We start from the raw sequence: 26,353 nt of genomic DNA on the forward strand, positions 1-26,353 counted from the left end.
ACAGGTTTTTATCTCGGGTCCAAAGCTGCCTCCGGGGTCCAGCTGCTGTGGCTAAGGCAGGCCTGATAGTCCAGACACCATAGGCTTGACACCTCCTGTGTGGTCTTAACCTTGTGCTAGGTTTTCCTGAGCTTAACATGGAGTTCTGTGTTTTCCTCCTTCACAGATAAAGGGTCCAGGACAGGGCAATACACACACAGTAGTAGCCAAGGAGACCCAAACTCAAGTCTACCCGCTCTGGTCCCATTCCTGAGGAGATTCTCAAGGAAACCCCTTTTAAAGCAAAGATAGTTTCTGGATCCCCTGTCCATCTCACCGTATCTGACATTCAAGCTCAAAAGGCCGGTGGTATGATTCAGAGCTGTCATTCCACCTGAGGTTTTAGACACCTGGGACCACCTGTGGGCAGAGGTCCCATAGAGATGCTCTGTGCTTGCTCAAGCTGTTTGCATTAAAGAAAACAGGCCCAAGGAGCCCCTTGGAATGTTAGGACCCGCCTTCACCGCACCCAAGGGTTCATGGTGCACTCAGAGACCCCCCCTCCCCGTGAGACGCCCAGATTCTAGTGCTCACTGAGCAAGAAATTTGAGGAAGAGCAAGAGCAGGCATCCTGACTGCTGCCCCCGAACTCAGGCGGTGGGTTTGGGTTTCACAACTCCAACTCCTCTGGGCCATGGTGGAGACTGGAGGAGAGATGTCCACCTGGAGGCCTGGCCCGTGCCCCTTGCTTCTTTCAAGTTACCCAAGCAGCCAAGATGTATCAGGAAGCAAATCCTCTCTACCCTGCTCCCAACCCCTAGGATAAGAGGCCTTTAGGACAGTCTGTCACCCACAGCACCACACAGACCCAGGAGGCATGGGACCCACATCTGCTGCACAGGCCAGCGGTTTAGTATGCTGAGGTTTCTTGCAGGAGCATTCTTACCTGGTCATAAGACTTGCCAGGAGGCCAGTGGGCTGATAAGAGGATAATGGGGGAGGCTGGAGAGAGGGTTCAGTAACTTCCAGCACTTGATGCTTTTCCAGAGGTCCTGGGTTTGATTCCCAACGTGTGGCGGCTCACAACCACCTATAATTCCAGGTCCTCTGGCTTTTAAGACTGCTTGAATGTGGTGCATAGACACACATTTAGGCAGAACACAAAAACACCTAAAATAATGAGGAGAGACAGACAGACAGCCACCGTTCCTGTCCTCTACTTTCAACAATCAAAGCATGAGCTGGGATGATGGCAAGTAGGAAGACCGAGTTCATGCTCTGGAACCTGATAAAAGCCAGCGTGGCAGTGCATACTCAAGACCCCTGCACTGGGGAGGCAGAGACAGGCAGCCTCCCGGGTGTGCTGACCAGCCAGCCAAGCCCATGAGAGACTCTGTCTGAAAACAAGGTGAGGAGGGACAGAAGGACAAAGGCCTGTACATGGACCTATACACAGATATATCTGTGCACACACACGCGCACACACATGCACACTGCTTTAAAATGTGAATGTATAGCACTCAGGAAACACTGGGTTTGATCCCACAGCACTACAAATAAATAAAAATAAATCAGTTTTCAGTGGTCAGACAGAAGTCCTGACCAAACATCCCTGCTTAGATCCCAGCTCTGCCACATTGCTGGAGGAGAGCCTGGCTCTTGCCTTCTAAGACTGTTCTTTGGGCTCTGAGGAGACCCGTGCTTAATGGCTTCCTGGCCTGAGCGCCTTGGGCAGGGCTAGTCAGTGGAGTTGGGGGTGGGGTGGGGTGAGGGGAGCTTGGTATCCCACCCAACACCCAGAACAAAACAGGGAGACCCACCCTTCCCTGAAGCAGCTCAGACAGGGCGGCGCCCATGGGTTGCAGGGGTTCAAGGTAAGGGGGCTTGGGACTGGCTTCCTGTGCACCCAGAGAGGCTGGTAATTGCAAAACCACATGGGCTGCTGCTGCACAGAGCGTAGGAGCCCCTGCGGTGAGCTGGAGCAGCACAGGGGAGGATTTGGGAAGAAAACAGCATGATGAAAGCACCATATGTCCACCCATTTGGAGGGTTGGACACTTCATAGGAGAGACCCATAGTGTGGGCAGGCAGGGAAGTGGTGTGGGAGCTCACGTAGGTTAGAATAGAAAGGTCCCCACTGACCCAACAGCACCGTTCAAACAGGCTGTGAGTAGCAGAGGCAGGGACGCTGAGCTCCGCCAAGCTATGCCTACACAGAAATGTCGGACAGACCAACACGAGCCCCGTGAGGAGCCCTGCCATTTTGTCTTCCCTTGTTTCCAAGCAGGCGCTTCTCTCCATTATAACTAGAAAGGGTTCAGGACTTGCCAAAGTTATAATACCTGGGCCACAGCAAGCAGACCTGTCCTCAACGCTCTGAGGTAGAGAGGAGCAGGCAGCCATTCTTGGAATGCAGAACCAGACCTTTTGGGATACTTCTGGAACTAGGGTTAGGAGATAGCCACCCCCATGGAGCTGAGTCTAGATTTTAGAAGAGGAAACTGCAAGCCTGAGCTCAGAAAACCTGAAATGTGGCTGCAAAAATACAAGCACCCGGTGCCAAAAGCAGTGGCACACGCCTGTAGTCCCAGCACTCGGGGAGGCTGAGGCAGGTGGATCTCTGTGAGTTCAAGGCCAGTCTGATCTACAAAGCAAGTCCAGGACAGCCAAGGCTACACAGGGAAACCCTGTCTCAAAGAAAGCAAGCAAGCAAAAAACTTAAAGGAACCCTTCCCCTAGCCCATCTTGTGTCTGGGTTCTTTCCAGACTCAAAGTCTGTCAGAAACACCTAAGCTTCCTGTTCCAAGTACCTTCCGCTTCAGTGTCTCTCCCCACTAGGATCTTTTTCTATTTCCCCCAAGCCTGGACTCTGAGTTGACAACTTCATTTTCTTTATCCAAAGCCTTTTACAGGAGCATTTACCAAGTCAGTCTAGGTAGGGCCTTGTTTTGTTTCCTATGCCCACAGCCCGTGGTACCCAGAGTGCCCAGGGTGTGGACTACAGGAAGAATCTAGAACTGTTTGTTACCGCCTCCCGGCCTCCCTGTGTCGGTCTGCGTCTGCGAAGGAGGCGGATAATAACACGCCTGTTTCTGGTAGAGATAAGAGCTCTGAGACCACTTTGAAATGCCAAGGAGCTCCTTGAGAGAGTAAGGTGTTATCTGTTGCCAGGGCCTCTCCCCAAAAGCTGGTGCCAACACCTCCGCCAAGGACTCTCGGGAAGCTAGGGAGGGCTGCGGGGTAGCAGGTCCCTCCTGCAGACCTGGCTGAACCTTTGGGGGAGGCAATGGCCATAGAGTAAGCCTTTGGAAGAGGATGCTATGAGAAGAGACAGCGACAGTGGCCGGACTGCTCAGACCGGCTGGGGCTGAGGCTCTGGGATGACAGATTCAAGTGTAGTGCTCTGCTGTGGGTAAGGCCAGGTCTCTGGCCTGGAGCCCAGGTCACTGGAGATGAGAACGGAACCACCAGGACAAAGAGGTCCAGGGCCAGGAGCTTTTGGGAGTGTTAGGGCTGGAAGCCTGGCCATCTGGCAGAGACTGAGCATTTAAGGACTTTCTGCCAGCAAAGCTACGAAGGAGTGAGCTGCAGGGGACCACTTATGCAGACAAGGAGGCAGCAGCTTGCGAGTGATCAGGGGGGCTGAGGATGCAGCTCAGTCAGTGAGGGCTTCCCTAGCATGAAGAAAAACATGGAGTTGACTCCCCAAAACTTCAAGAAACAGGTACATAGGAGGAGGTGGAGGCAGAAGGATGAGAAGTTCAAAGTTAACCTTTGCTCTATAGAGTGTTGAAAATTGAAGTCCAACCCAGGATACACAACTGAGTTTCAAAACAATCAAGCAAAAAACTAATACAGAACCTAAAAGAGTTCATTGCCTCAGTGGTATGGAGTGCTCAGGCCTTGATTTATTTATTTTTATTTATTTACTTTTTTTTTTTTTTTGAGACAGGGTTTCTCTGTGTAATAGCCCCAGCTGTCCTGGACCCACTTTGTAGACCAGTCTAGCCTCGACCTCACAGAGAGCCGCCTGCCTCTACCCCCCCCCCCCGCCCCCGAATGCTGGGATTAAAGGCGTGTGCTACCCACCACTGCCCAGCTGGATTTGCTTATTGAGACAAGGTCTTTCTATATAGCCCTGGCTGTCCTAAAACTCACTCTGCAGACCAGGCTGGCCTCGAACTTAGAGATCTGCCTCTGCCTTCGGATTTCTGGGCCACCACACCCAGTCCGGAGTGTCCAAGTCTAATATGAGTCCCAGCTCTGGCCAGGACTTAGTCCTGCAGCACTAAGCCTTGGACCCATCGGACTCCACACTCTGGTGTGGAGCTGAAGGCTGCGGGGGGCTTGCGCTTTTCTCGGCTTTTCTTAGCTTTCAGGGAGGTTGAGGGCCTTGTAGAAGTTGATGCAGGGAGTGCACCAAGACCTGAGGTCTGGACAGTTGGCCCTTGACTGACCCCTGTGGCGAGAGAATCAGCATTTCCAGGACCTGGTCCCAGACTCCAAGTTTTCCAAACAGAATTTGCGACTACCAGACACCGGCTCCTCCCCCGGTCTCTGGCGCCGCCTTGTGGCTTACTTTCTGTGGGCCCCATTCCTACCCTGTGCCAAGGAAGGCTCAGAATCCCTCAGATGATAGCCAGCAGGACTCCGTCAGGCCACCCTGTAATCTCAGCACCTGGGACATTGAGGAAGCAGACTCCACAGTTCAGGGTCATTCTTGCTACATAGTGTGTTCCAGACCAGTCAAAGTTATATGAGACGCTATAAAACAACAACAACAAAAAGCACAAATCCAAACTCCTGCCTGTCTGCCCCCCCATCCCCATTCCTTCAACTCGGCAGGAATGCCAAGGCTGCTCAGATTTGAATTTGAATCCTGAGTCTCCTTCCCAGGGAAAATAAATACACGCCAGTGTTTGCAAAGATCAAATGAGAGACCTGCCGTGTTTTGTTTTGTTTTGTTCTCCTTTCTCTCCCCCAGACAAGTTTCTCTGTGTAATAGCCTTCGCTGTCCTGGAACTAACTAACTAGATGGGGCTGGCCTTGAACTCACAGAGATCGACTTGCCTCTGCCTCCCAAGTGCTGGGATTAAAGGCATTCTCCACTCCCCTCACCCCACCCCCCGCAGTGTTTCTAAACCCTGTTTGGTGGGAACGGTGTGTCCCATTCAATTTGCCCCCCGCAAACATTCAGAACTGCTTCCTCCCTCAAGGTTGGGAACCTGATGTCATGTCTTCACTTTCCAGCATGGAAGAGGAGGGAGGCCCCTAAGCCCCCTAAATCGGCCTTATAATTAAAGAATGAGTTGTCTAAAGACACCAGAACACTGCAGACCCACGGTCGGGAGCAGCACAGCTGGCCACAGCTGGCCAGACATCAGAAACCTCGCTGGACAGAGCCAGCACCTCGCCCTTCTTTGCCTCCTTCAGCCCATCTTGGACTCTCTCGCGCCCTCCACATTCCTGATCAGGCCGCTGGCTTTGTTCCCGCCAAAGCCTTAAAAAGCGGTCCCACCTAGTCTACCAAGAGGATATAGTTTCAGAGACACTCCCTCCCCCCAACACACACTCAGCCTTCGTTCTTCCAAAGCCTCAGTGTACTCATCTGCGTGCCCACCGGACTTCACCTACACGTCTCTGCGTGACCTTCAACGATTTAAAGGAGTTCAGAAACTTTTTGGGGGAGGTGGGTGTGTGGCCTTGGCGTGGCCTGCAAACCCGGGCGAGAGCGGACTACAACTCCCATCCGGCTCCAGGGCCGCAGCCGTCCCTAGCCCCTCTGGCCTGACTAAGGGACAGGCCGCTGGCCGGGGCGAGCGGGAAGCTGCGGTGCCTTGGACATGCCCCATCTAGGTTAGCGCTCCATGAGGGTCTAGATGGGGCTGGGACTGGGACGGCACGGGGATCAGATGGGCCTTTTGCGACCCCAACGGACCCCCTCCAACCCCGCCCAGGAGTTACTTTTCGCGGCCCGCCCTCCCACTTCCTGGCCGAGGGTCGGCCCCGCCCCCGCGCGCCCCCGCCTCCCCACCTTCATCCCCAGCCGCGGCTCCCATTGGCCGGCGCTCACCTGCCTGTCCGTCGGGGGCGGGCTTGGAGGGCGGGGCGGGCGGCCAGGTGAAGGAGCGCGGGTGGCGACGGAGGAAGGTGACAGCGGGGAGGGCGGGAGGGCGGGGGGAAGCCGCGCAGATCGAGCCGCGGAACCACGGACGGACCGCCGGACGGACGGACGGACTGGCGGACGGGGCATGCGGGCGGCCTGGCTCTAGCCCGGGTTGCGGGGCTCCGGCCGCAGCCATGGAGCAGCGGCTGCGTGAGCTGGAGCAGCTGGTACGGGGCGAGGCCGGTGGCAGCCCGGGGCTCGACGGCCTCCTGGATCTGCTGCTGGGGCTGCACCACGAGCTCAGCAGCGCCCCCCTGCGCCGGGAGCGCAACGTGGCGCAGTTTCTGAGCTGGGGTGAGTGGTCAGGGCAGCACCCGGGAAGGGAAGGGAGGCTGGAGGGACAACAATCAAGAGTTCCACAACCCCAGAGCCTTTCCCAGGGATGGCTTACTCCAGAAACTTCCTCCGGAAGACACGCTCACTCCTTGCGCTGTACCTAACGCTTGCCGTCGGACTGCACAGCCCGCTCACTCACCTGCACCTCACCTCAGACTCTCAGGCGCAGAGAGAGGTACACACGTACCCTTGACGCACGCTCTCATTCCCAGCCGCAGACCCCATGCGTCTGTTGCCAATACACATGTTCCACAGCGGTCACCTACAGGATTTCTTGGTCACACGTCACACCTCATGCCCCACCCAGAACACACACTCAGTTGGACACCCGCTTTTGTGTCACGTAAACATACAGGCTTTCTCAATCTCCTTCGTTCTTCAGGAGATGGGCGCTTTGTCCTGGGACCCCTCCCACCTGTCTAGCTCTGTCACACACTCACGAACCCTCCCATTTCACCTTGCAGACAAGTCCCCTCACCCCAATCCCTAGCCAGGACTAAGGACCAACCTCAGCCCCTTTGTGGGGTTTGGAGCCTAGTTAGAAGTGGATCTTCACCCTTTCCTGTTTGATTCGTCTGAGTCCTTGGGAATGGCTGACTTAGGGTGACCCTAAACCCAGTGTGGGGGCTGGTAATAGCACAGGGGTCCCCGGACACACCTGACCAAGCTCTAGAGGGGAGGGCATAGGAATTGGGCCTGGAGAGGGGGTGAGGTGGGGTGTTTGCCCAGTGGGTGACCAGCCTTCCAAGCACTCCTAAGCTGTGGGCAGGCACAAGGTATGGTTGGGGCTCTACCTCCCAGCCCTGTCATTTCTTCCTGGGGTGAGAGCAGCTAGAGGCCCCTGTCGCCTGCCTGTTTCTCTGTATGTTTGAGTTGTCACACCCCCACATGACACCTGCACCTGTGTGTGTGTGTGTGTGTGTGTGTGTGTGTGTGTGTTGATGTGTTTATACGCATGTGTATTTCTCCCTGCCTGCCTCCGGCACCTCTGCCTGGGACCCCAACATAGGGGACTGTTGACATCTCCCGAGGTAACTCCGAGGCCAGGCGTGACTCATGCCTCTCCTGCCCCAACTTGTCCTTGCTCCTGCCCAGAGCCCCCGCCCCCTCTGTCAAGACAAAGGTACTGGGTATCCCTTCCAGGGGGTTGGATCATCTTGGTTCTGGGCCCCGAGTGTGGCCTGTGTGGCTGGTGGTCACCTCTGACAGCTCTACAGGCTGCTAGCTGCTCCTCCCCAGCTCTGTGCATAATAAACCTGGGAAGAGACAATTAATTTCTGTTGCGAGGTTTCCACACGCCTCTGCTGTGGGGGTTCTGCCTGATAAACCTGTGGAGCAGCTCTCTGTCCCACCCACAGGCCCGCCCAGCTGGCAGGGAGTTTTTACCTCCTGGCAGGGGGAAACTGAGGCAAGGCACCAGACCATAGATGTCCCCCAGTCTCGCTGGTCACTTCAGTGACCAAGTCACTTCATCAGTTCCCAAGACTCAGTGCCCTTCCCCCTGGCCTAAGGCCACTCCAGTTCTCTGGAGTGTCTGGGAGTGGCCGGACATAGCCCTTGTGGAGGAGGGGGTGCGCCGTGATGCAGGAGGAGGTTCCTGGCTATGTATGAGCCCCATCCAGAGAGGGAGGCAGAGCTCCAAGTGGCAGGGCTGTCAGCCTGGGAGGACTCGTGTGTGCTCACGCCCTCAGGTGCTGGCGCCGGGCATCAGGTGAAGGTTTTGGCCCTGTTTTTGTGTCTTGTGAGTACCTGAGCAGACTGGTATCTGTTCCGGACCCAGGGGCCCCACTCGGGGAGCACAGAAGCCTGTCTTTCTGGGGCACTGCAGAGACCATCCTCCCTGCCCTCGGGGGCTGCCCTGGGCCTTACCTCCAGCCAAACAGCTCTGTGCCCACGGGGTCCCCAGACTCAGGCCCACAGCTTCTGAATGGCAGAGAAGCCTTTCTGAGGACAAAGAATGTCACCTATCCAGTTTCCCAGATTGGCTTTGAGGGGTGAAAGGCTGTGAACTAGGGGTGGGAGTAGAATCCTAAGTGTCTCTAGGGTGACCTGGCCAGCCAGGACGGGCTGGGGAGGACCCCAAGGTCCCTCTGTGCCTCAGAGAGAGGCTACTGAAGTCTGGAGCAAGGGCCCAGGGAGGTTCTGAGGTCAGGTGGTCCACTGAGTCAGGACCCTCTCCATGCTTGTTCCTCACGACCAAATGGGCCCTGTCTCTGATCTGTCCCTTGGCTGGGTTGTCTTTGGAAAAGCACGTCTCAAGGAGAAAGCTCTGAGTCCACTCTGTCCCCTCAGCCAGCCCCTTTGTAACAAAAGTTAAAGAGCTGCGTCTGCAGAGAGATGACTTTGACATCCTGAAGGTGATTGGCAGAGGGGCGTTCGGGGAGGTGAGTAAGTCTTGGGGTGGGCAAGGAAGAGGGAACCTTGCGCTTGGCCTGGTCTAACCCAGTATTTGCCTCGCGACGTCAGGTTGCCGTGGTGAGGCAGAAGGACAGTGGCCAGATTTTTGCCATGAAGATGCTGCATAAGTGGGAGATGCTGAAGAGGGCTGAGGTCAGTTTGGGGTCAGATGCACTCTGCAGAGAGGTAGGGAAGGTGTAGGTGCTGCCAGATGAAGGGGCGGGGCATAAGATGCCGCTCTCGATAGTCACCCATCTCCTCCCCCTCACGGTAAACTTTACTTGCGATGAAGGGATCGTTCCCATTCTTTTGATGGAAACCCTGAGGCCCACCACCAGAAAGGCTGGGCTGAGTAGAGCTGTCCCATTGATCAGAGCCTCTGTGTTTCTGAGTCCTCCATTCCCTGAGCTGGACAAGGGGGGAGTTCTGGGGAGCTCATCCCAGTGCACCCCCTGCTCTCCACACTTGCTTCAGACGGCCTGTTTCCGGGAGGAGCGAGACGTCCTTGTGAAGGGAGACAGCCGCTGGGTGACCGCTCTGCACTACGCCTTCCAGGATGAGGAGTATCTGGTGAGGGTCTTCGGGTAGTGGGGGAAGCCTTGCTGGGGAGAAAAGAGAGGGCTGCACTTCCGCCATGGGCCCACAGCCTCCTTCCTTAGCTCTCCTAAAGAGCTGGCCACCTGATGGGCGTGGTGGGGCACCTCTGTAATCCCAGCGCTTGGGAGGTAGAGGCAGGTGGATCTCTGTGAGTTCAAGGCCAGCCTGCTCACATAATGAGACCCTGTCTCAAAAAAAAGCTAGCCACACTATGGTCCTCAGGGACCCTACTCGGTGCTGTCTCCTCAGAGCCCCCAAGCACCACTGTGAGTTTGACAGGGGTCCCTGTTCTGAGTCTGACTCTTCCTCTACCTCCCACCCTCCAGTACCTGGTGATGGACTACTATGCTGGTGGAGATCTCCTCACCCTGCTGAGCCGCTTTGAGGACCGCCTCCCACCGGAGCTGGCGCAGTTCTATCTGGCTGAGATGGTGCTGGCCATCCACTCGCTGCACCAGCTGGGCTATGTCCACAGGTGGGCCCCCACGCTCCTCCACCCCAGTCCTCCTCCCTAAAGCCTTTTGGTAGGGCTTGCCACTGTGCCTAGCCTACAGCTGAGGAAGTCAGAGCTCAGCGCAAGTAAGCCCCCTGCTAAACCCGCTCACCTCATTGGTGGCAGAGGCGTGGTGTGGTGTCCATTCAGGGGACATCTGACGCCCCCCTCCCCCAGTGCACTTTGAAGCCCCTAGAATCAACTCTATGAACCCTCTCCTCCAGTCTGGCTGCCCATTTCTTCCTTGACGCTTGCTTTCACTAACTTCCACACGTATACACACGGGACCATGCGTGAGCGTGCACACAAACACATAGGACCATGCGTGAGCGTGCACACGGGCATGTGCCTGAACACACACAGATCAAGCCCTTCACTCTCCCACCTTCCTTCAGGGATGTCAAGCCTGACAACGTCCTGCTGGACATGAATGGCCACATCCGCCTGGCCGACTTCGGCTCCTGCCTGCGTCTTAACAATGGCATGGTAAGGAGCCCACCTAGAGTCGGGGCTGAGGGTAGCAGGCCACGTGCAGGGCCTGCAGGGCCGTCAGGTTCCAGCTAGGGGTACCTGAGAGTAGGGAGCCAGGTCCAGTCCCGCGGCCTCATGGCACCATCACCCCTGCCACAGGTGGATTCATCAGTCGCGGTGGGGACCCCGGACTACATCTCCCCTGAGATCCTCCAGGCCATGGAAGAGGGCAAGGGCCACTACGGCCCACAGTGTGACTGGTGGTCACTGGGAGTGTGCGCCTATGAGCTGCTCTTCGGGGAAACCCCCTTCTATGCAGAGTCTCTGGTAGAGACGTACGGCAAGATCATGAACCACGAGGTCTGACTGTCTGGCCCTGGGCCCCCCGAGCCGTGGGACTGCAGGTGACCGCAGACCAAGGCGGGTTCCAGCTGACCTGCCTCCTCCTCTGACCCACAGGATCACCTCCAGTTCCCCTCGGATGTGCCTGACGTGCCTGCTAGCGCCCAGGACCTGATCCGCCAGCTGCTGTGCCGCCAGGAGGAGCGGCTAGGTCGGGGTGGGCTGGATGACTTCCGGAACCACCCCTTCTTTGAAGGCGTGGACTGGGAGAGGCTTGCCACCAGCACGGCTCCCTACATCCCCGAGCTTCTCGGGCCTGTGGATACCTCCAACTTCGATGTGGATGATGACACCCCCAACCATCCAGTGAGTGACAGGTGTCTCTGTCGGGGGCCGGGCCTGACCCTTTGGGCTGTGGGAACCTACCCCAGCTGTTCCGTAGAGCAGTTAAAGGTCTGGGGTGAGGCCTTTGGACCCTTATGGCTCACCTTGGCTGGCTCCCCTGTGTGGTGGAGCGTACCAAATGAAAGCCCTTTGATCTTAGCCGTTATCCTATTAACCAGAGGTGACGAATGGAAGGAAATTCCCTGCAGCCTCTAGGAGACCTTGAATGCAAAGGCTCATGGGCACTGTGGTCTATTTTGATGGGGCTGGGTTTTTCCCCAGGTATATACCCGAGTAAATGCCGAGTTCACGGGCCTCTTCTGGTTCACTTGGTCTGAGGCCCTGATTCTCTTTTTCTCTCCTGTAGGAGACACTGCCACCATCCTCCCATGGGGCCTTCTCGGGCCACCACCTGCCATTTGTAGGCTTCACCTATACCTCAGGCAGGTGAGTCTGATCCTCATACCTGCTGGGAAGCTGGGAACACATGTAGCTCATCAGAGCCCTGAGGGAAGGGACAAAAATGGCTTCAGCATGTGACAGGCACTTTTCAGCTCAAAGGAAAGTCATGATTATGCCCCTGGGACCTGTGGCTGTCCCATGTGACAGACTGTTAACTGCACTAGATTCAGAGCAGAGGCTACGAAGGGCCATTGGCCTCTGTAAAATGAATGGGAGCATTACCTGGGGTTGGCCTGAGGCCCAAGAGAGACACAGGTGGAAGGATGCTGTGAGCAGGGCAGCCTGAGAGGCGCTGAGGATTGGATGAGCACCAGCAGGCTCATCTCACCTGTGACCTTTGTTTATTTCTTCTTTTTTTCAAACATTTATTTATTTGCTTAATACACCTCTGTGTGTGTGGGAATGCACTTGTAGAGGGCAAAGAACAACTTTCGAAAGTCAGTCAGTTCCCTCCTTCCACCGTGTGGGTCCCAGGGATGGAACCAGGTGGTCAGGTGTGGCGATAGACACTCCTACCAGGTAAGACAGCTCAGCTTCCTGGTGAGCCTTTGGATGAGGCTTGTTTTTGTTTATTTGGTTAGTTGGTTGGTTGGTTTTCAAGACAGGGTTTCTCTGTGTACTCCTGGCTGTCCTGGAACTCCATCTGTAGACCAGGCTGGCCTTGAATTCAGAGATCTGCCTGCCTCTGCCTCCCAAGCACTGGGATTAAAGGCGTACGTCACCAACTGCAAGGCAAGGCCTTGTTACCTCCATTTTCCTATTATAAAACTGTGGCTCAGATGTTACCCATTACTGTCCAAGGTCACCCAGCTTGCACAGTCCCAAAGGCAAAGAGTGGTCTAATGATTTAGTCTCCAGCATGGAGCCCAGGCCTGGCTCTGGAGCCATGTGCCCTGGGTGTTTCTTGGACGGATGGACCCTTGGTTCATAAGGACAGTTTTCTGCCAACTGTGTTCCTTTGTCCTCTCTCAGCCCTGGTGGTGGAAAGAGCACTGAGCTAGTGGCTGCCCCAGAGTGGAAGCCCCACGGTGTGGAGCAGGAGAAGGTGGAGCTCAGTCAAGGTACAGGGGCAGCCGGGCAAGGTGGAGGGTGCCAGGCCAGGGTGGGGGGTAAGCTGCTGCAGTCGCCGGCCTGTCTGCTAACCCAGAGCCCCTTCTCCTGCCAGAAGCCCTGCATGGCCCCTTCCAGCCCCAGGAGCTGGCACGGCTGCAGAAGGAAGTAGAGATTCTTCAGCAGAGACTGGCAGGTATCCCTTTCCTGTTCCTAGAACAGCCTAGATCCTTTCTGCATCCCAGCCCTGCCCCCTTCACTCTATATGCCATGTGACTGTGGGGAAGTAGACCCTCCCCTGGCTCTGGGGAAGAGTCTGTGAGATCCTGCACCTGGAATCTCCGGGTGAGGTGGGGTTGTTCTGAGTGGGAGTCTCATTGACTGTTTCTGACAGAGACACTGAGGGACAGCAGAGCCTCCTCCTCCCAGACTGATGGCCTCCCTGCTAGAAGCCCAGGCCCAGACATCCAGCTACAGCAGGAGAAGGACCGCCTCCAGCAGGTGAGCACTCGGTGAGGAGGGCGAGTGACCCAGGACTCCCTGCCTCCGAGCTCGCTGCCCTGACTTGGCCTTGTCCTTCCTGCCCTGGTACTCAGGAGCTGACTGATGCTCAGACAGCGTTGCGAGTTCAGGCTGCTGAACTGTGCCAAGCCCAGGACCGGCAGGAAGAATTCCTGCGGAGGCTGTGGGAGGCCCAGGAGAGAGAGGCAGCCACAGCCAGCCAGATCCAGGCTCTGAGCTCCCAGCTGGAGGAAGCCTGGGTTGTCCGGAGAGAGGTTAGTGATGATAGTGGGAGGGGAGGGGTGCAAGCAGTTGAAAGGAACCCCATGTTCCTTGACACCCTGTGTGGCCGGTGCATGCTGAACAGGGCCTGGTGAGATGAGTACCTGAGGCCACCTGTGTTTGTCTCTGGATGACACTGGGTCTGTGTCAAAATGACATAGTACCTCTACCCCACCACAGCTGGAAGGCCAGGTGGCCACACTGAGTCAGGAGGTGACACGGCTCCAGGGACAATATAAACAAAGCCATGAGAAGCAGTGTTCCCAGCCCAAGGTATGGAGGTTTCTCCCCCTTGGCAAGAGAGATTCTCCTTTAGCCTGACTTCCTTAGAGTCCTAGGGGCACAAACCCTTGTCTCAAGGTAGGGTGGACCATGGCTTCTCAAACCCCCATCTTGTCCCCTCTCCACACTGTCAAGACCGTCCATGCAGCCCCTGAGACCAACGGCATGGGATCGGCTGAGTGTCCATCTCAAGAGGCCCAGCTGAGGAAGGAGGTGGCAGCTCTGAGGAAGCAGCTGGAGCATGCCTGCAGCCAAGGGTGAGTGCGTGGGAGGGCAGTGGGAGGGGACAGGGCAGCACTGGCTGGGAGTCGACTCCATCTCCCCGGCCTCTCCTCCCTAGGGTCAGCGCTGAGGAAGAGGTTCTGTGCCGACTGCAGGAGGAAAACCAGCGGCTGAGCAGGGAGCAGGAGCGGGTGAGAAGGGCAGACAGGCGAGGGGACAGGCTGGGCGCCAGCAGGGTCAGGGCAGAGCTCCAGGGTCCCAGCCGCTGAGCACACTGTGGTGTCTGAGAAGCATGGAGGGAAACAGGGCTCAGAATGGTGGGTGATTTATGGGAAGGTCCACAGGAATCAGCCGGGGCTCCAGGGGCCCCTGGGGACTGAGACCCCCTTCCTCTGCGGCCCCAGCTCACAGAAGAGCTGGAGCTGCAGTTACAGAGCAAGAAGCGTTTGGAGGGTGAACGGCGGGAGACTGAGAGCAACTGGGAGGCCCAGATCGCTGACATCCTCAGCTGGTGGGTACCGTGGGGCTTGGTGGGGCCTGAGCTTGGCGGAGGACCCAGACGGTGACACTCATCCCATTTCTTTTCAGGGTGAATGACGAGAAGGTCTCAAGAGGCTACCTGCAGGCCTTGGCTACTAAGATGGCTGAGGAGCTGGAGTCCTTGCGGAATGTGGGCACCCAAACGCTCCCTACCCGGCCCCTGGTGAGCCCCATGCAGACGAGCTGTGGCGTGTGTGTAATGTGCAGACATCAGAAGACAGGGAGCAGGTTCTGTCTTTCTACCATGTGGTCCGCAGGGGCTGAACTCTGGTTGTCAGGGTTGGCAGCAGGGTTCTGAGCTGTCTTGTCTTCCTAGCTCCAGGTTTACACCGAGGGGTGAGGAAAGGAACAATGAGATCTTTGGGTCTGGCCAGGCGGCATGGGAGCCAGATGCTTCAGTAAGAAGCTGCCAGTCCCAGAGAGACCTTACAGGGTTATCCTTGGCCGCTACTAGGACCACCAGTGGAAGGCGCGGAGGCTGCAGAAGATGGAGGCCTCAGCCCGCCTGGAGCTTCAGTCGGCACTGGAAGCCGAGATCCGTGCCAAGCAGGGTCTGCAGGAGCGGCTGACGCAGGTGCAGGAGGCTCAGCTGCAGGCAGAACGGTGAGGCCATGGGCAGATACCACAGGGGCGGAGGTCATACAGAGGCTGTGCTGAGCCATTGCCTCCTCTTCCCCCAGCCGCCTGCAGGAGGCTGAGAAGCAGAGCCAGGCCCTGCAGCAGGAGGTGGCTGAGCTTCGGGAGGAGCTTCAAGCTCGTGGACCAGGGGGTGAGTGCCCATTGACTGCCTCCCCTGGAGCCAGTCTGCAACTCCAGGCTCAACAGCCATATGAGAGCAGTCTGTTCCTCCCACACACTGCTGTGTGCCAGATTCCCCCAGACGCCACCTGTGGGCCTTCCTGTATCTTACTGAGGTGGAAACAGGTTCCCCCACCCCACCGCTGGTTCCTTAGCCCAGGGCAGCATCGGTTACCTGTTCCCTCTGTCTACAGATGCCAAGGCCTCCACTTCCCTCATCCCTCTCCTGTCCTTCTGGAACACAGAGGTAAGACCCAGGCAGAGGGACTAAGGAGGGAGGGGTCCTGGAGAGAAGCATGGTGGTCCTGACTTTCTTCCATCCTCATTCATCCCCAGAAGGATTCCGCCAAGGACCCTGGCAATTCAGGAGAGTCCCCACGGGCTGGAGCAGAAGCCGAGCTGAGGCCAGAGGGCCGCCGCAGTCTGCGCATGGGGGTGAGGAGGGGCGGGAGGTCCTCAGGTGGGGCTGGGCCCTCTGCCCGCTCCCTTCTCACTCACTCACTTTCTACAGACTGTGTTCTCCAGAGTGCCTGCTGCCACCACCGCCCCTGCAGAAGGTCCCCCTGCTAAGGTCAGTGGCCAGAGGGGCAGGGGCAAAGGCCTGAGCTCCTCCTCACCCCTGCAGGCCATGTTTAGGGTGGTGCTGGTGGTGGTTTTCTGAGGTGGCCTCACAGGCTCTTCAGAGTTGACACTGCCGCCGGGCGCAGCCTCTTGGCCACCTGGCCCTTTGAGGAGGGGCCCAGGGTGCTGGGAGGCCCCGGCAGGATGGTGACAGCATGTGACCTCCACAGCCCGGCGCACACACTCTGCGTCTCCGGAGCTTCCCGTCCCCTACCAAGTGTCTCCGCTGTACCTCGCTGATGCTGGGCCTGGGCCGCCAGGGCCTCGGCTGTGACAGTAAGAACCCTCTTCCTGCAGGCTCTCTCCTCACACCACAGCCCCCGGGGTATGACCCTGACACACGCAGGGTGTACCTCAACCTAGCATCACCCCACGGTTAAATTTCCCCTACTCAGTTATTCCTTTCCCACCTGATGACAATGCGTGACAGCTCGATGTCATTAGCCCCAAGGGAGCTTGTCTGGGAAGGCTTGGGTCCTTGTCCTGGATTGGCTGACCTGCTCCATCCCCCCAAAAACTCCCCGTGTCTCCACAGCCTGCGGCTACTTCTGTCACTCAGCCTGTGCTCCACAGGCCCCACCCTGCCCTGTGCCCCCTGAACTCCTCCGCACAGCCCTGGGGGTGCACCCCGAAACAGGCACAGGCACTGCCTATGAGGGCTTCCTGTCGGTGAGCTGCGGCGAAGGGATGAGGAGGATGGGCCTGGGAGCCAGGGACCTGTGCAGCCCTCCATGCCTGCCTTCCTGCTAGGTGCCACGGCCTTCAGGCGTCCGGCGGGGCTGGCAGCGTGTGTATGCTGCCCTCAGTGACTCTCGCCTGTTACTGTTTGACGCTCCTGACCCTCGGGGCAGCCTGGCCAGTGGGGTCCTCCTGCAGGCCTTGGATCTAAGGTAGGTTCCGAGTACTGACACAGGACAAGTCACAAGTGGTGAGGGGCTCATTCTCAGCCTGTCCAGTCTCTCATGTGTCTTTTGTACCTCCCAGGGATCCCCAGTTCTCAGCCACCCCTGTCTTGGCCTCAGATGTCATCCATGCCCAATCCAAGGACCTGCCGCGCATCTTTAGGGTAAGTGCTCAGGGCAGAAGGGACCTAACCTCCACCTCCCTCGCCGTGCCGGCCCTGTCTTGTCTCTCTGCCAGCCAACCCACTTCCATATGCTGTCTGTCCATAGCCACCATGAGCTTGCCACCCTACAAACCGGCTATTCCCTGCTTTGTTTAAAGCCCTTGGACGGCTTCCCAGTATCCTCAAGGCTCTCAAGTGACACTTTGAGCCACCCAGCATCTGAGCCTACAGACCTCCTCAGCCTTCAGCCCTGGAGTCCCTAACTGCTCTGGCCAGACCTTGTTCTTTCCAATTCCCAGAGTGCCTTGCATTCATGTATAACTCCTCTTGGTCTCATTCCTGTGCACAGAATTGCTAGCACCTTCCAGGCCAGTACCTTGGGCCCAGGGCAATTATCACTTCACCTTTTGGTCTGCTTCAGGGATCCTACGCTGCATTCCCGAGGCGCTTCTCTTTATCTTTCCCCTGTTATGGTGCTGCACTGAGCTCTGGAATTGCCAGTGTGCCAGTCTGGCTTATTCTCTGTCTAGCACTGCCACCGGCTAGCTGGCAGCCGAGGAGGAAGGTGATTGAGGAAAGGAGGCTAGGTGGATGGCTTTCCGTTGTAGCCCTGCAGCCTGACTCCCTGTCCACAGGTGACAGCCTCCCAGCTGACGGTGCCACCAAGCACATGTACTGTGCTGCTGCTGGCAGAGAATGAGGGGGAGCGGGAGCGTTGGCTTCAGGTGCTGGGGGAGCTGCAGCGGCTGCTACTGGACGCACATCCAAGGCCCCGACCAGTGTACACACTCAAGGAGGCCTATGACAATGGGCTGCCGCTGCTGCCTCATACGCTCTGCGCTGCTATCATTGGTAAGTCTTGCGCTGAGGGGCTGTCACTCTTGAGCGGCCTGTAGGGAGGCACTGGCCTAGGCCAGTCACAAATGTAGTAACCATTCCCTTAGCCAGCAGCTGTGGACGCCACCTTGCACAGGTGCGAAGCCCCTAGTCCCCCTCTCTGTATTGCAGTGTGGTGAGCAAGGGGTCATGGGCCAGACAGTCTGGCTTCTTTACATTTCCTTTCTGTGGGTCTGGTTCTTTCTTTTCCTGCTGTTGTTCTGGTTTTGTTTGTTTGTTTGTTTATTTTGTTCGAGGCAGGATCTCTCTACATACCCCTGGCCATCCAGGAACTCACTGTGTAGACCAGGCCGGCCTGGAACTCACAGAGATTTGCCTGCCTCCGCCTGCAGAGTGCTGGGGTTAAGGGCCTGCACCACAATGCACAGCTGGTTTTCGTTTTTCTAAGAGAATCTCAAACAAGTGGAAAGAACAGAGGTTTTAGGGGGAAACAGGTGTCCTGGGAGGCTGAGGCAGAAGGCTACAGAGTTCAAAGTCAGCCTGAGAGGAGCTACATATGGAAACCTTGTCTCAAAAAGCCAAAACCACCAGGCATGGCTTGGTGCCTGGATATAATCCCAGCACTTGCAAGATCAAAGGGGAAGGATCAGGAACTCAGGATCATCCTTAGCTAATAAGTAGCTTAAAAAGCAAGCAAACAACAACAGAAAGAAAAAAAAAAACCTGGTTGGAGAGTTCTCCCAGTGCTTAGAGAACTAGCTGCTAGGACTGGGGTTCGATCCCCAGCACCCACTAGTGCATCCAACACCTTTCTCTGTCCTCCACTGGCACCAGGCCCACTCGTGACACACAGACATACATGCAGGCAAAACATCCACACACACATAAAATAATTCTTAATAGAAAATTACACACAAAACCAAGTGGGCTCTGGGAGTGGCCGCACACACCTGTAAAGCCAGCGCTTGGGAGAGGCTGAGGATGAGAAGTTCCAAACCAGCCTCGCCTACGTAGTGAGTCAAGTGCAGCCTGAACTATATGTGGCCCCCGTTTTAATAAAACAAAACCAACAGCGAAATAGGATTATTTAAAATTCATGCCAGCTTGAGCTAGTTACATAATGAGTTGTAGACCAGCCTGGGTTATGGAGCAAGACACTGTCTCCAAGAAAGACAAATGAAACTTGTCTTGACTTTCTTCCCGGCAGCTGGGTGAGCCAGGGGGTAGGCACAAGTAGCATTCACTGCGTTTGGAGCCTGGGCCTCAGTCAGGGCTCTCCCTCCATAACTGACAACTGAGGAAGCGCTCCCTGGCTTCCTGCTGCAGCTGAGGCCCAGGGCCAGCTCCAGCTTGCAGGTCCTCTGGTCAGGAGCCACCCCAGAGACTGTGGGTCTCCTGGGTCAGGGAGGAACCAGAGATGGAGGTTTAATGGAGCTGGGTTCTTGCTGGCACTTGCTCTCCTCTGTCATCTCTCTCCCCATAGCAGCTCTGTAAGAAAGGTAATGCCTTGAGTTTACATAAGGGGAGAGTGAGGCTTACCCAGAATCCCACAGTGCAAGGTAGTGGGCCCCTCCTTGACCCCTGTCACCAAGGCCGTTCTCCATCAGAACCAGCGTAAACTGTGAGCATTAAGGGCCAAGAATCGGGGTGGGTGGACAATGTGCGGCCTCACCAATCCTGCTGCTTCAAGAGAAGCTGAAGACTGAAAGGGCAGGTGTCACTGGACAAGCTTTCTGACCTCTGACCCCTCTTCCTCTACAGACCAAGAGCGTCTTGCCCTGGGCACTGAGGAGGGGCTGTTTGTGATCCACCTTCACAGCAATGGTACCACAAGGCTGGACTAGGGTGGGTGTGGGCCTGGGTGGGGTACCCAGGACAATGGGCATCCGCTGCTTCTCACCCACCTGCTCCTCTCTCTCTTGGCCAACACCACAGACATCTTCCAGGTGGGAGACTGCCGCCGGGTGCAGCGGCTGACTGTGAGCTCTGCCGCTGGCCTGCTGGTTGTTCTCTGCGGCCGTGGTCCCAGCGTGCGCCTCTTCGCCCTGGCTGACCTGGAGAACGCTGAGGTGGCAGGCGCCAAGATCCCCGAGTCCCGAGGCTGTCAGACTTTGGCAGCCGGGCGCATCCTTCAGGCCCGGACTCCAGTGCTCTGTGTGGCCGTCAAGCGCCAGGTGCTCTGTTACCAGCTGGGCCCAGGCCCAGGCCCCTGGCAGCGCCGCATCCGAGAGCTGCACGCGCCAGCTCCCGTGCAGAGCCTGGGGTTGCTGGGTGACCGGCTCTGTGTGGGGGCCGCGGGCACCTTCGCTCTCTACCCGCTGCTCAATGAGGCTGCGCCCTTGGCGCTGGGGACTGGCCTCGTGGCCGAGGAGCTGCCTGCATCCCGCGGGGGCCTTGGCGAGGCACTGGGTGCCGTGGAGCTCAGCCTCAGCGAGCTCCTGCTGCTCTTCGCCACTGCTGGTGTCTACGTGGATGGCGCTGGCCGCAAGTCACGGAGCCACGAGCTGCTGTGGCCAGCGGCACCCAGTGGCTGGGGTAAGGCTGGTAGAGGGCCCGGCAGGGTGGGCTCAGGCGCTGGCGGTCCTGCCACCCTGTTCTGTCCTGAGTAGCTTGCCTAGGCCCTTCCTCTTCTTAGCCTTTGCTTTTCTTCCTGAACTCATTCCCGACCTGGCCAGCCTCAGTTTGCCACTCCAGAAATGCCCATCACGATTGCTGTTGTCAGTGCTGCGCGCTGCCTTGGTGTGCCCCCCACCCCCCATTATTGCTCCCTGGCTTCTCTTCTCGTTCCACCTCCTGCTTCAGGCCTCTGTTCTGGGTCTTGTCCGTCACCTGCTTTGTGGCTGCTTTTGTGCACTGGGGCCTGTAGAGCAGGCTGAGGTTGGCTCCTTCACCCAGCACCAGCCTGGGCAGGCACACCCTGGAGGCTGCGCTTGCTCAGGAGAATCAACAAGTGAAAGGAGCGGAGGCCTGGGTCGGGGCCACCTGTAGCTGATGCATGCGGTGGGGGCTAGGAAGGGTGGGCAGTGTCCTTTATGGGCAAAGGCTGGGGTCAAGTGTAACACTGCCCCCGGCGGTGTCCTGCTGTCCCTCACCAGCTATCCGACCTTGACCATTACTTTGCCCTGCGATTTCCATTACCTCATCTAATGTCCAAGATGGGGGTGATTGTAGTACCTGCTCCTACTTAGAGCTGCTGGAGAGTTAAGAGAGGACAAACACGCCAAGCATTTGGAACTGTGTGGGCCTGTAGTGAGTGCTGGCTATTAGCTCATCTGGTACGGGGCTGGGTGGGGCAGGCCTGTCTGTGGGGCCGAGGAAACAGGCTCGGAGAGGTGCCTGGCGTGCCTGGCTTGCCCAGAACAGGCTGTTTTCCACCTGCAGGTTACACAGCGCCCTACCTAACAGTGTTCAGTGAAAACGCCATTGATGTGTTTGACGTGAGGAGAGCAGAATGGGTGCAGACTGTGCCGCTCAAGAAGGTGAAGGTCCACCCGGAACACGGGTGGGGTGGGGTGGGGTGGGGTGGGGTGGGGTGGAGTGGAGTGGGGTGGGTGGGGGACATGGCCTGACCTCTGTCTTTTCTGCCTTAGGTGAGACCCCTGAATCCAGAAGGCTCCTTGTTCCTCTATGGCACGGAGAAGGTCCGCCTGACCTACCTCAGGAACCCGCTGGCAGGTGAGGGAGTGGATGCCTGCTTACATCTGTGTGTGTGTGTTCACCTGTGCACACGTGTGAGCTCGTGCGCCAGCCAGCTGGGACATGGAAGCAGCTCCCTGATTTTCCACAGAGAAGGACGAGTTTGACATTCCCGACCTCACGGACAACAGCCGGCGCCAGCTGTTCCGAACCAAGAGCAAGCGCCGCTTCTTCTTCCGGGTGTCAGATGAACTGCGCCAGCAGCAGCGCAGGTGCGCATGTGTGGCGTGGCTCTGGCTGCTGGGCGGGGCTTTGTACTCTTGGGGGCGGGGCAAGTTTGCCGCCCTGCTCCTCACGCCCCCTCTGCCTGCAGGGAGATGCTGAAGGACCCTTTTGTGCGCTCCAGGCTCATCTCACCGCCCACCAACTTCAACCACCTGGTACACGTGGGCCCTACAGACGGAAGGCCCAGCACCAGGGACAGGACCAGGGTGAGTCCTCAGGAGCCAATCACAAGCCTCCCTGTAGTACTTGAGCCAATCACGGGCTTCTGTTGATTGCTTGGCTGCTGAGGCAGGTAACTCACCTTCTCAGCCAGAGACGCTCCTGGACGGAGCTTCTTGGTCCCATCACTTCTGCACTCTCCTGACAGGAACAGAAGAGCAGAGGTGCCCGCAGCTCCGGACCGCAGCGCCCCCACAGCTTCTCAGAGGCACTGCGGCGCCCAGCGTCCGTGGGCAGTGATGGCCTCCCTGGAGAAACAGACCCCCGTAAGGGCAGCCATGCAGCCTCCAGTACTTGCATGCCCCCTCCACACTAGCACTTCTTCCGAGCCTTTAGGTCTGACCCAGGCGTTTGTGCTTCTGTCTCCCTATTCCTGCCAGTAGTGAAGAGGAAACCTTGGACATCTCTGTCCAGCGAATCAGTGTCCTGTCCCCAGGGGTCCCTGAGTCCTGCAGCATCCTTGATACAGGTGAGCCATTGGGTGGGGCTCCCCCTTCCCCCCAACTCAAAGTTTAGGCCCTTTCCGGCTAAGCTGTGCATTGGGACAGGAAACGGTCACATAAGATCTTTAGACTCACTTCCCTCTGCCCCCGGAGACATGTGGACACATCTGCAGCTCTGGCTCTCTAGTCCCTAGCTGTGTCCTCCCAATCAGGGAGGAAAAACGAAGGTGTCAGTGTGGCACCTGTGTGAGGTGGCGGTACCTGCCCATCGTGCAGCAGAAGCATGGGAGGAGGGCCCCAGAACAGCAGCTCCTGGGCTGTGTGTAAGGTGTGTGAGTGCAGGTGTGTCCATGGCACGGCACACTCGGAGGCCAGGGGACAACTTCCAAGAGCTGTTCTTTCCTTCCACTTCTTTCCGAGGCAGGGTCTCTCTTGTTTCTGTTCCGTGTGCTTCAGGCTGCTTGGCACACGAGCTTCCAGCTGACGCCCCTGTCCTGGCTCCCCATCTCACCACAGGACTGCTGGGATCACGGATGTGGCCACTGCATCTGGCCTTTTACCTGGGTTCTGGAGCTCAGACTCAGGCTTATTAGGGTTGTGTGGCAATCATTTTTACTGAGCCATCATTTTCTATGGCTTAATTTTTTTTTTAAGTATATTATTGCAGTGCTGGTACATGCTAAATAAAATGCCACTGAGCTATATTCTTTGTGGAGGTGGGTGTTGAGACAGGTTCTCTCTGTTTAGTCCCGGAACTCACTGTGTAGATGAGGCTGGGCCTTGAACTCAAAAAAATCCCCTGCCTCTGCCTCCTGAGTGCTGAGATTAAAGGTATGCACAGCCATGCTTAGCCTGAGCTACATTCTTGAGACCCAGCCCAAAAGTGGGAAGGAAATCATATATGAGCAGCCTGTTTTGTCTGGGGTCAGGAGAAGACCTGAAAGGAGCTGGGAAGGCTCCCACTGGCCCCCCAGCCATGCTTCTTAACTGCCTCCACCCACCCTCATACTCCAGTCATACAAAGCCACTCAGAACCCCAACCTGCCATTTCCTTCCATACACTTAAATCCTTGTCCCCGCTCTTACCTCTCCTTTTCATGTGTCTCCTGCCTGCAATGCCCAGGCTGCATGCCATCGTTAACCTCAAAGCATTCTGGTCCACATGGTCAAGCGGACAAGCCACCAACACCTCCTTTACCCTCTCCTATGCTATGGCTGACTTCCCTTCCATCCTTCCTTCCTTCCTTTCTTCCTTCCTTCCTTCCTTCCCTCCCCTTTTTAAAGGGTCTCATGCAGCTTAGGCTAGCCTTGAACATGTGATTCTCCTGCTTCCCCCTTCTGAGTGCTGGGATTACAGGCATGCACTTTTGCACCATTTGTGCTATGACTTTTCTTCCATGCTTGTCTTCTTTGCTTAGCTGTGGGATCCATGCCATGGTGGTTGGATTTCATTCTTTTGCCTAGAGTGAAGCATGCTTTTGGCTGAATATGGGATGGAGTGAGTGAACAATACACTGGGCTTGTTCCTGGCAGTTCTGGATTCTTTGGGGACTTTCCCCAACACCTCCAGTGAAACTTTCTTTAGGGTCTTCCTACTGCAAACGCTAGGTCCTTCCAGACCTCTGGGAAGCAGTAGAAACCATGAGAAAAGAGACTTCTGTCCTTCTTCCCATCTGACTTCTTGTTCTTCCTCCCAGGTCTCAGAGCGGCCCAGGAGTCTACCCCTGGACCCTGAGTCAGAGAGCACCCCCTGATGCCCTCTGGCAGTGCCCACCCCATTCCCAAGACAGAAGTGCTGAGGAAGCGAAGAGCTTGTGTGATGCCATACTCCGGCTGGTCCGGGACATGCTGACATTCAGACTCAGGGAAAGCCTGGGTGGGGCCTAAGAGCAAGGCATGCCTGGGGCCCCGTGAGTCGGGGTCTGACTCCTTGCCCTCATCCTGCTATTCCCCTGGGCTTCCAACACAGGCCTACACTGGCCTCTGGGAGTGCCATGGCTCTGGTGCCCAGGGAAGATTGTGCCAAAGTTGTGCTTCATGGGCCCAAGCCCAGGGAAGCTGTTAGGAGTCAGGATGAGAAACGGGACCCTGGGAGTATGCTTGGTGTCTTGTCTGCAGCCTGGCCTCAGCTGAGGCCGAGATGGAGCCCATCGGGTCTCTCTGCTCAGGGCTGGGCTGGGGTATGGACGCTGATTTACAGGGAAAGGGTAGAAAAGGAGAAGGAATGGTGCAAGTGAAAGAGGTAAGAGAAAGGCAAGGGAGCAAAGGAAGCAGAAGAGGAAGTGATGTAATCAGAAGGAGATGGATGTTAATCTAAGAGGAGAGAAGGACAAAAATGAGTAATGAAGAGGAAGATGCTGGAGAGGCAGGAGAGAGGAGGGAGTGTAAGCTAGGGGAAAACCTAGACCCAGAAACTTTTCTCTGGGTTGGGCCTTAAGATTGAGAGCAGGACTGTTGCCAGTTTATCCGTCCAGGGAAAAATGGTTCCTATGCAGGGAGGGGATGGGAGGGTATTTATAAGGGCTTCTTGGTGGGAGATGGACACCCTGAGGGGGCTACTGGACATCTCCAGGCACACTCTGGCCTTTCCCAACAAGGAGGGTCCTTTTCTGGAAGCTTCAACCAAGTGTATTAGGGGAACATAGGGGGCATTTTCTTATTGATCACAGTCATTATTATTGTTATTATATTGCTATTTTTATTAAACCTTGCCCTGCTCCAGTGTGGGGAATAAAATAAGTATTTATCTCCTTGAATGCCACATTCCTGGGAGAGATGGACCTTGATGCTCTGGCATGTGGCAAGAAACCAATAAAGTCAACTTTGTAAGCTGCTGGCCTCCCCGCCTGCGTCTGTCTTGCTGTGCAGAGATGGGAGGGGGAGGTAGGAGGAGCAGCAGTGGAGATCACAGACAATTGACAGCTGGCCTCTGTGTGTGTGTGCATGCCCTCAAGAAGACCATGAGGCGACTTTTATGTTTTTCAAGAGCTGTGAATCTTGGGTGGGTTTTGGTTGGTTGGTTTGGGTGCTGTCTATGTTTTTGTTTTTGAGACAGGGTCTTAATGTATCTCTGGCTAGCCTGGAACTCAGCATGTAGACTAGGATCGCCTCAGAATGACTGAGATATAACTGCCTCTGACTCCCACGTGCTAGGATTAAAGATGTGTGTAACCACACTCGGCCACATTGGGTTTTGAGATGGTATCTCTCCTTCTCCAGGGGTTGGTGGCACAGGCTGGGATGCCCGTATACCCCAGGAGTCTGTCCATTTTCCCCTCGGGAGAGCTGGAATTGTGAGATGTGCCACTATGCCAGCTTCTCACCTGGCTTCTCAAACTCAGGTTTTTATGCTTACACAGAGGCATCTTACCAACCAAGCCAGACCTCTGGCCTGTGTCTCAGAGAATCAGATGATAGGGGCTGAAGAAATGGTTCATTGCTTACGAGCACTGGCTGCCTTTCAGGAGATCTGGGTTCAGTTCTCAGCAACCACATGGTGGCTCACAACCATCTCAAACTCCAGTTTCTGAGAATCTGTTGTCCTCTTCTGACCTCCAGATACCAGATACACACATAGTGCACTTACATTCATGCAGGCAAAACACTCATACGCACAAAATAAAAATAAACCTTTTAACTGGGGGTGTGGGGGTGGCCTGTAATCCCAGCATTCAGGAGGCAGAGGCAGGAGGATCTCTTGAGTTCAAGGCCAGCCTGGTCTACAGATCGAGCTCCAGGATAACGAGGGCTACACAGAGAAACCCTGTCTACAAACAAACAAGCAAACCTTTAAGAACAGGAATCAGATGACATGCTCAAATAGGGTTAATGAGCACAGTTTGATAATGAGAGGATGGCTTACAGATATGCAGGCAGTGTTAGGGGGCCTCCCCAAGGCGGTGGTACCCCAGAATCTTAGCAGCAGGGGGTTAGTGCCCCACACC

At 56.4% G+C, this 26,353-nt stretch overlaps 1 protein-coding gene across 5 annotated transcripts; it reads left to right on the forward strand.

The window, feature by feature from the left end:
• Positions 1-6,152: 6,152 nt before the first annotated feature.
• On the forward strand, positions 6,153-25,248 carry Cdc42bpg (CDC42 binding protein kinase gamma). Of its 5 annotated transcripts, none has more exons than XM_021638409.2 (38): positions 6,153-6,439; positions 8,774-8,865; positions 8,948-9,031; positions 9,353-9,448; positions 9,802-9,950; positions 10,364-10,454; positions 10,599-10,799; positions 10,899-11,147; positions 11,533-11,612; positions 12,042-12,146; positions 12,600-12,688; positions 12,793-12,873; positions 13,072-13,178; positions 13,274-13,453; positions 13,641-13,733; positions 13,878-13,999; positions 14,083-14,155; positions 14,369-14,475; positions 14,553-14,667; positions 14,959-15,107; positions 15,185-15,273; positions 15,497-15,549; positions 15,639-15,737; positions 15,814-15,873; positions 16,094-16,199; positions 16,459-16,592; positions 16,674-16,813; positions 16,908-16,989; positions 17,625-17,841; positions 19,588-19,650; positions 19,762-20,361; positions 21,208-21,305; positions 21,417-21,501; positions 21,614-21,734; positions 21,836-21,953; positions 22,115-22,232; positions 22,347-22,435; positions 24,107-25,248. In XM_021638409.2, the coding sequence occupies exons 1-38, from the start codon at positions 6,280-6,282 to the stop codon at positions 24,161-24,163; spliced, it is 4,752 nt and encodes a 1,583-aa protein (XP_021494084.1). In that variant the 5' UTR covers positions 6,153-6,279; the 3' UTR covers positions 24,164-25,248. The 5 variants fall into 5 exon arrangements, with proteins under 5 accessions (XP_021494084.1, XP_021494085.1, XP_021494086.1 ...); XM_021638410.2 differs by having other exon boundaries at positions 22,350-22,435; XM_021638411.2 differs by having other exon boundaries at positions 15,642-15,737.
• The last annotated feature ends 1,105 nt before the right edge of the window (positions 25,249-26,353 follow it).

This window comes from Meriones unguiculatus, chromosome 1 (assembly GCF_030254825.1).
Source record: "Meriones unguiculatus strain TT.TT164.6M chromosome 1, Bangor_MerUng_6.1, whole genome shotgun sequence".
Classification (NCBI taxonomy): domain Eukaryota; kingdom Metazoa; phylum Chordata; class Mammalia; order Rodentia; family Muridae; genus Meriones; species Meriones unguiculatus.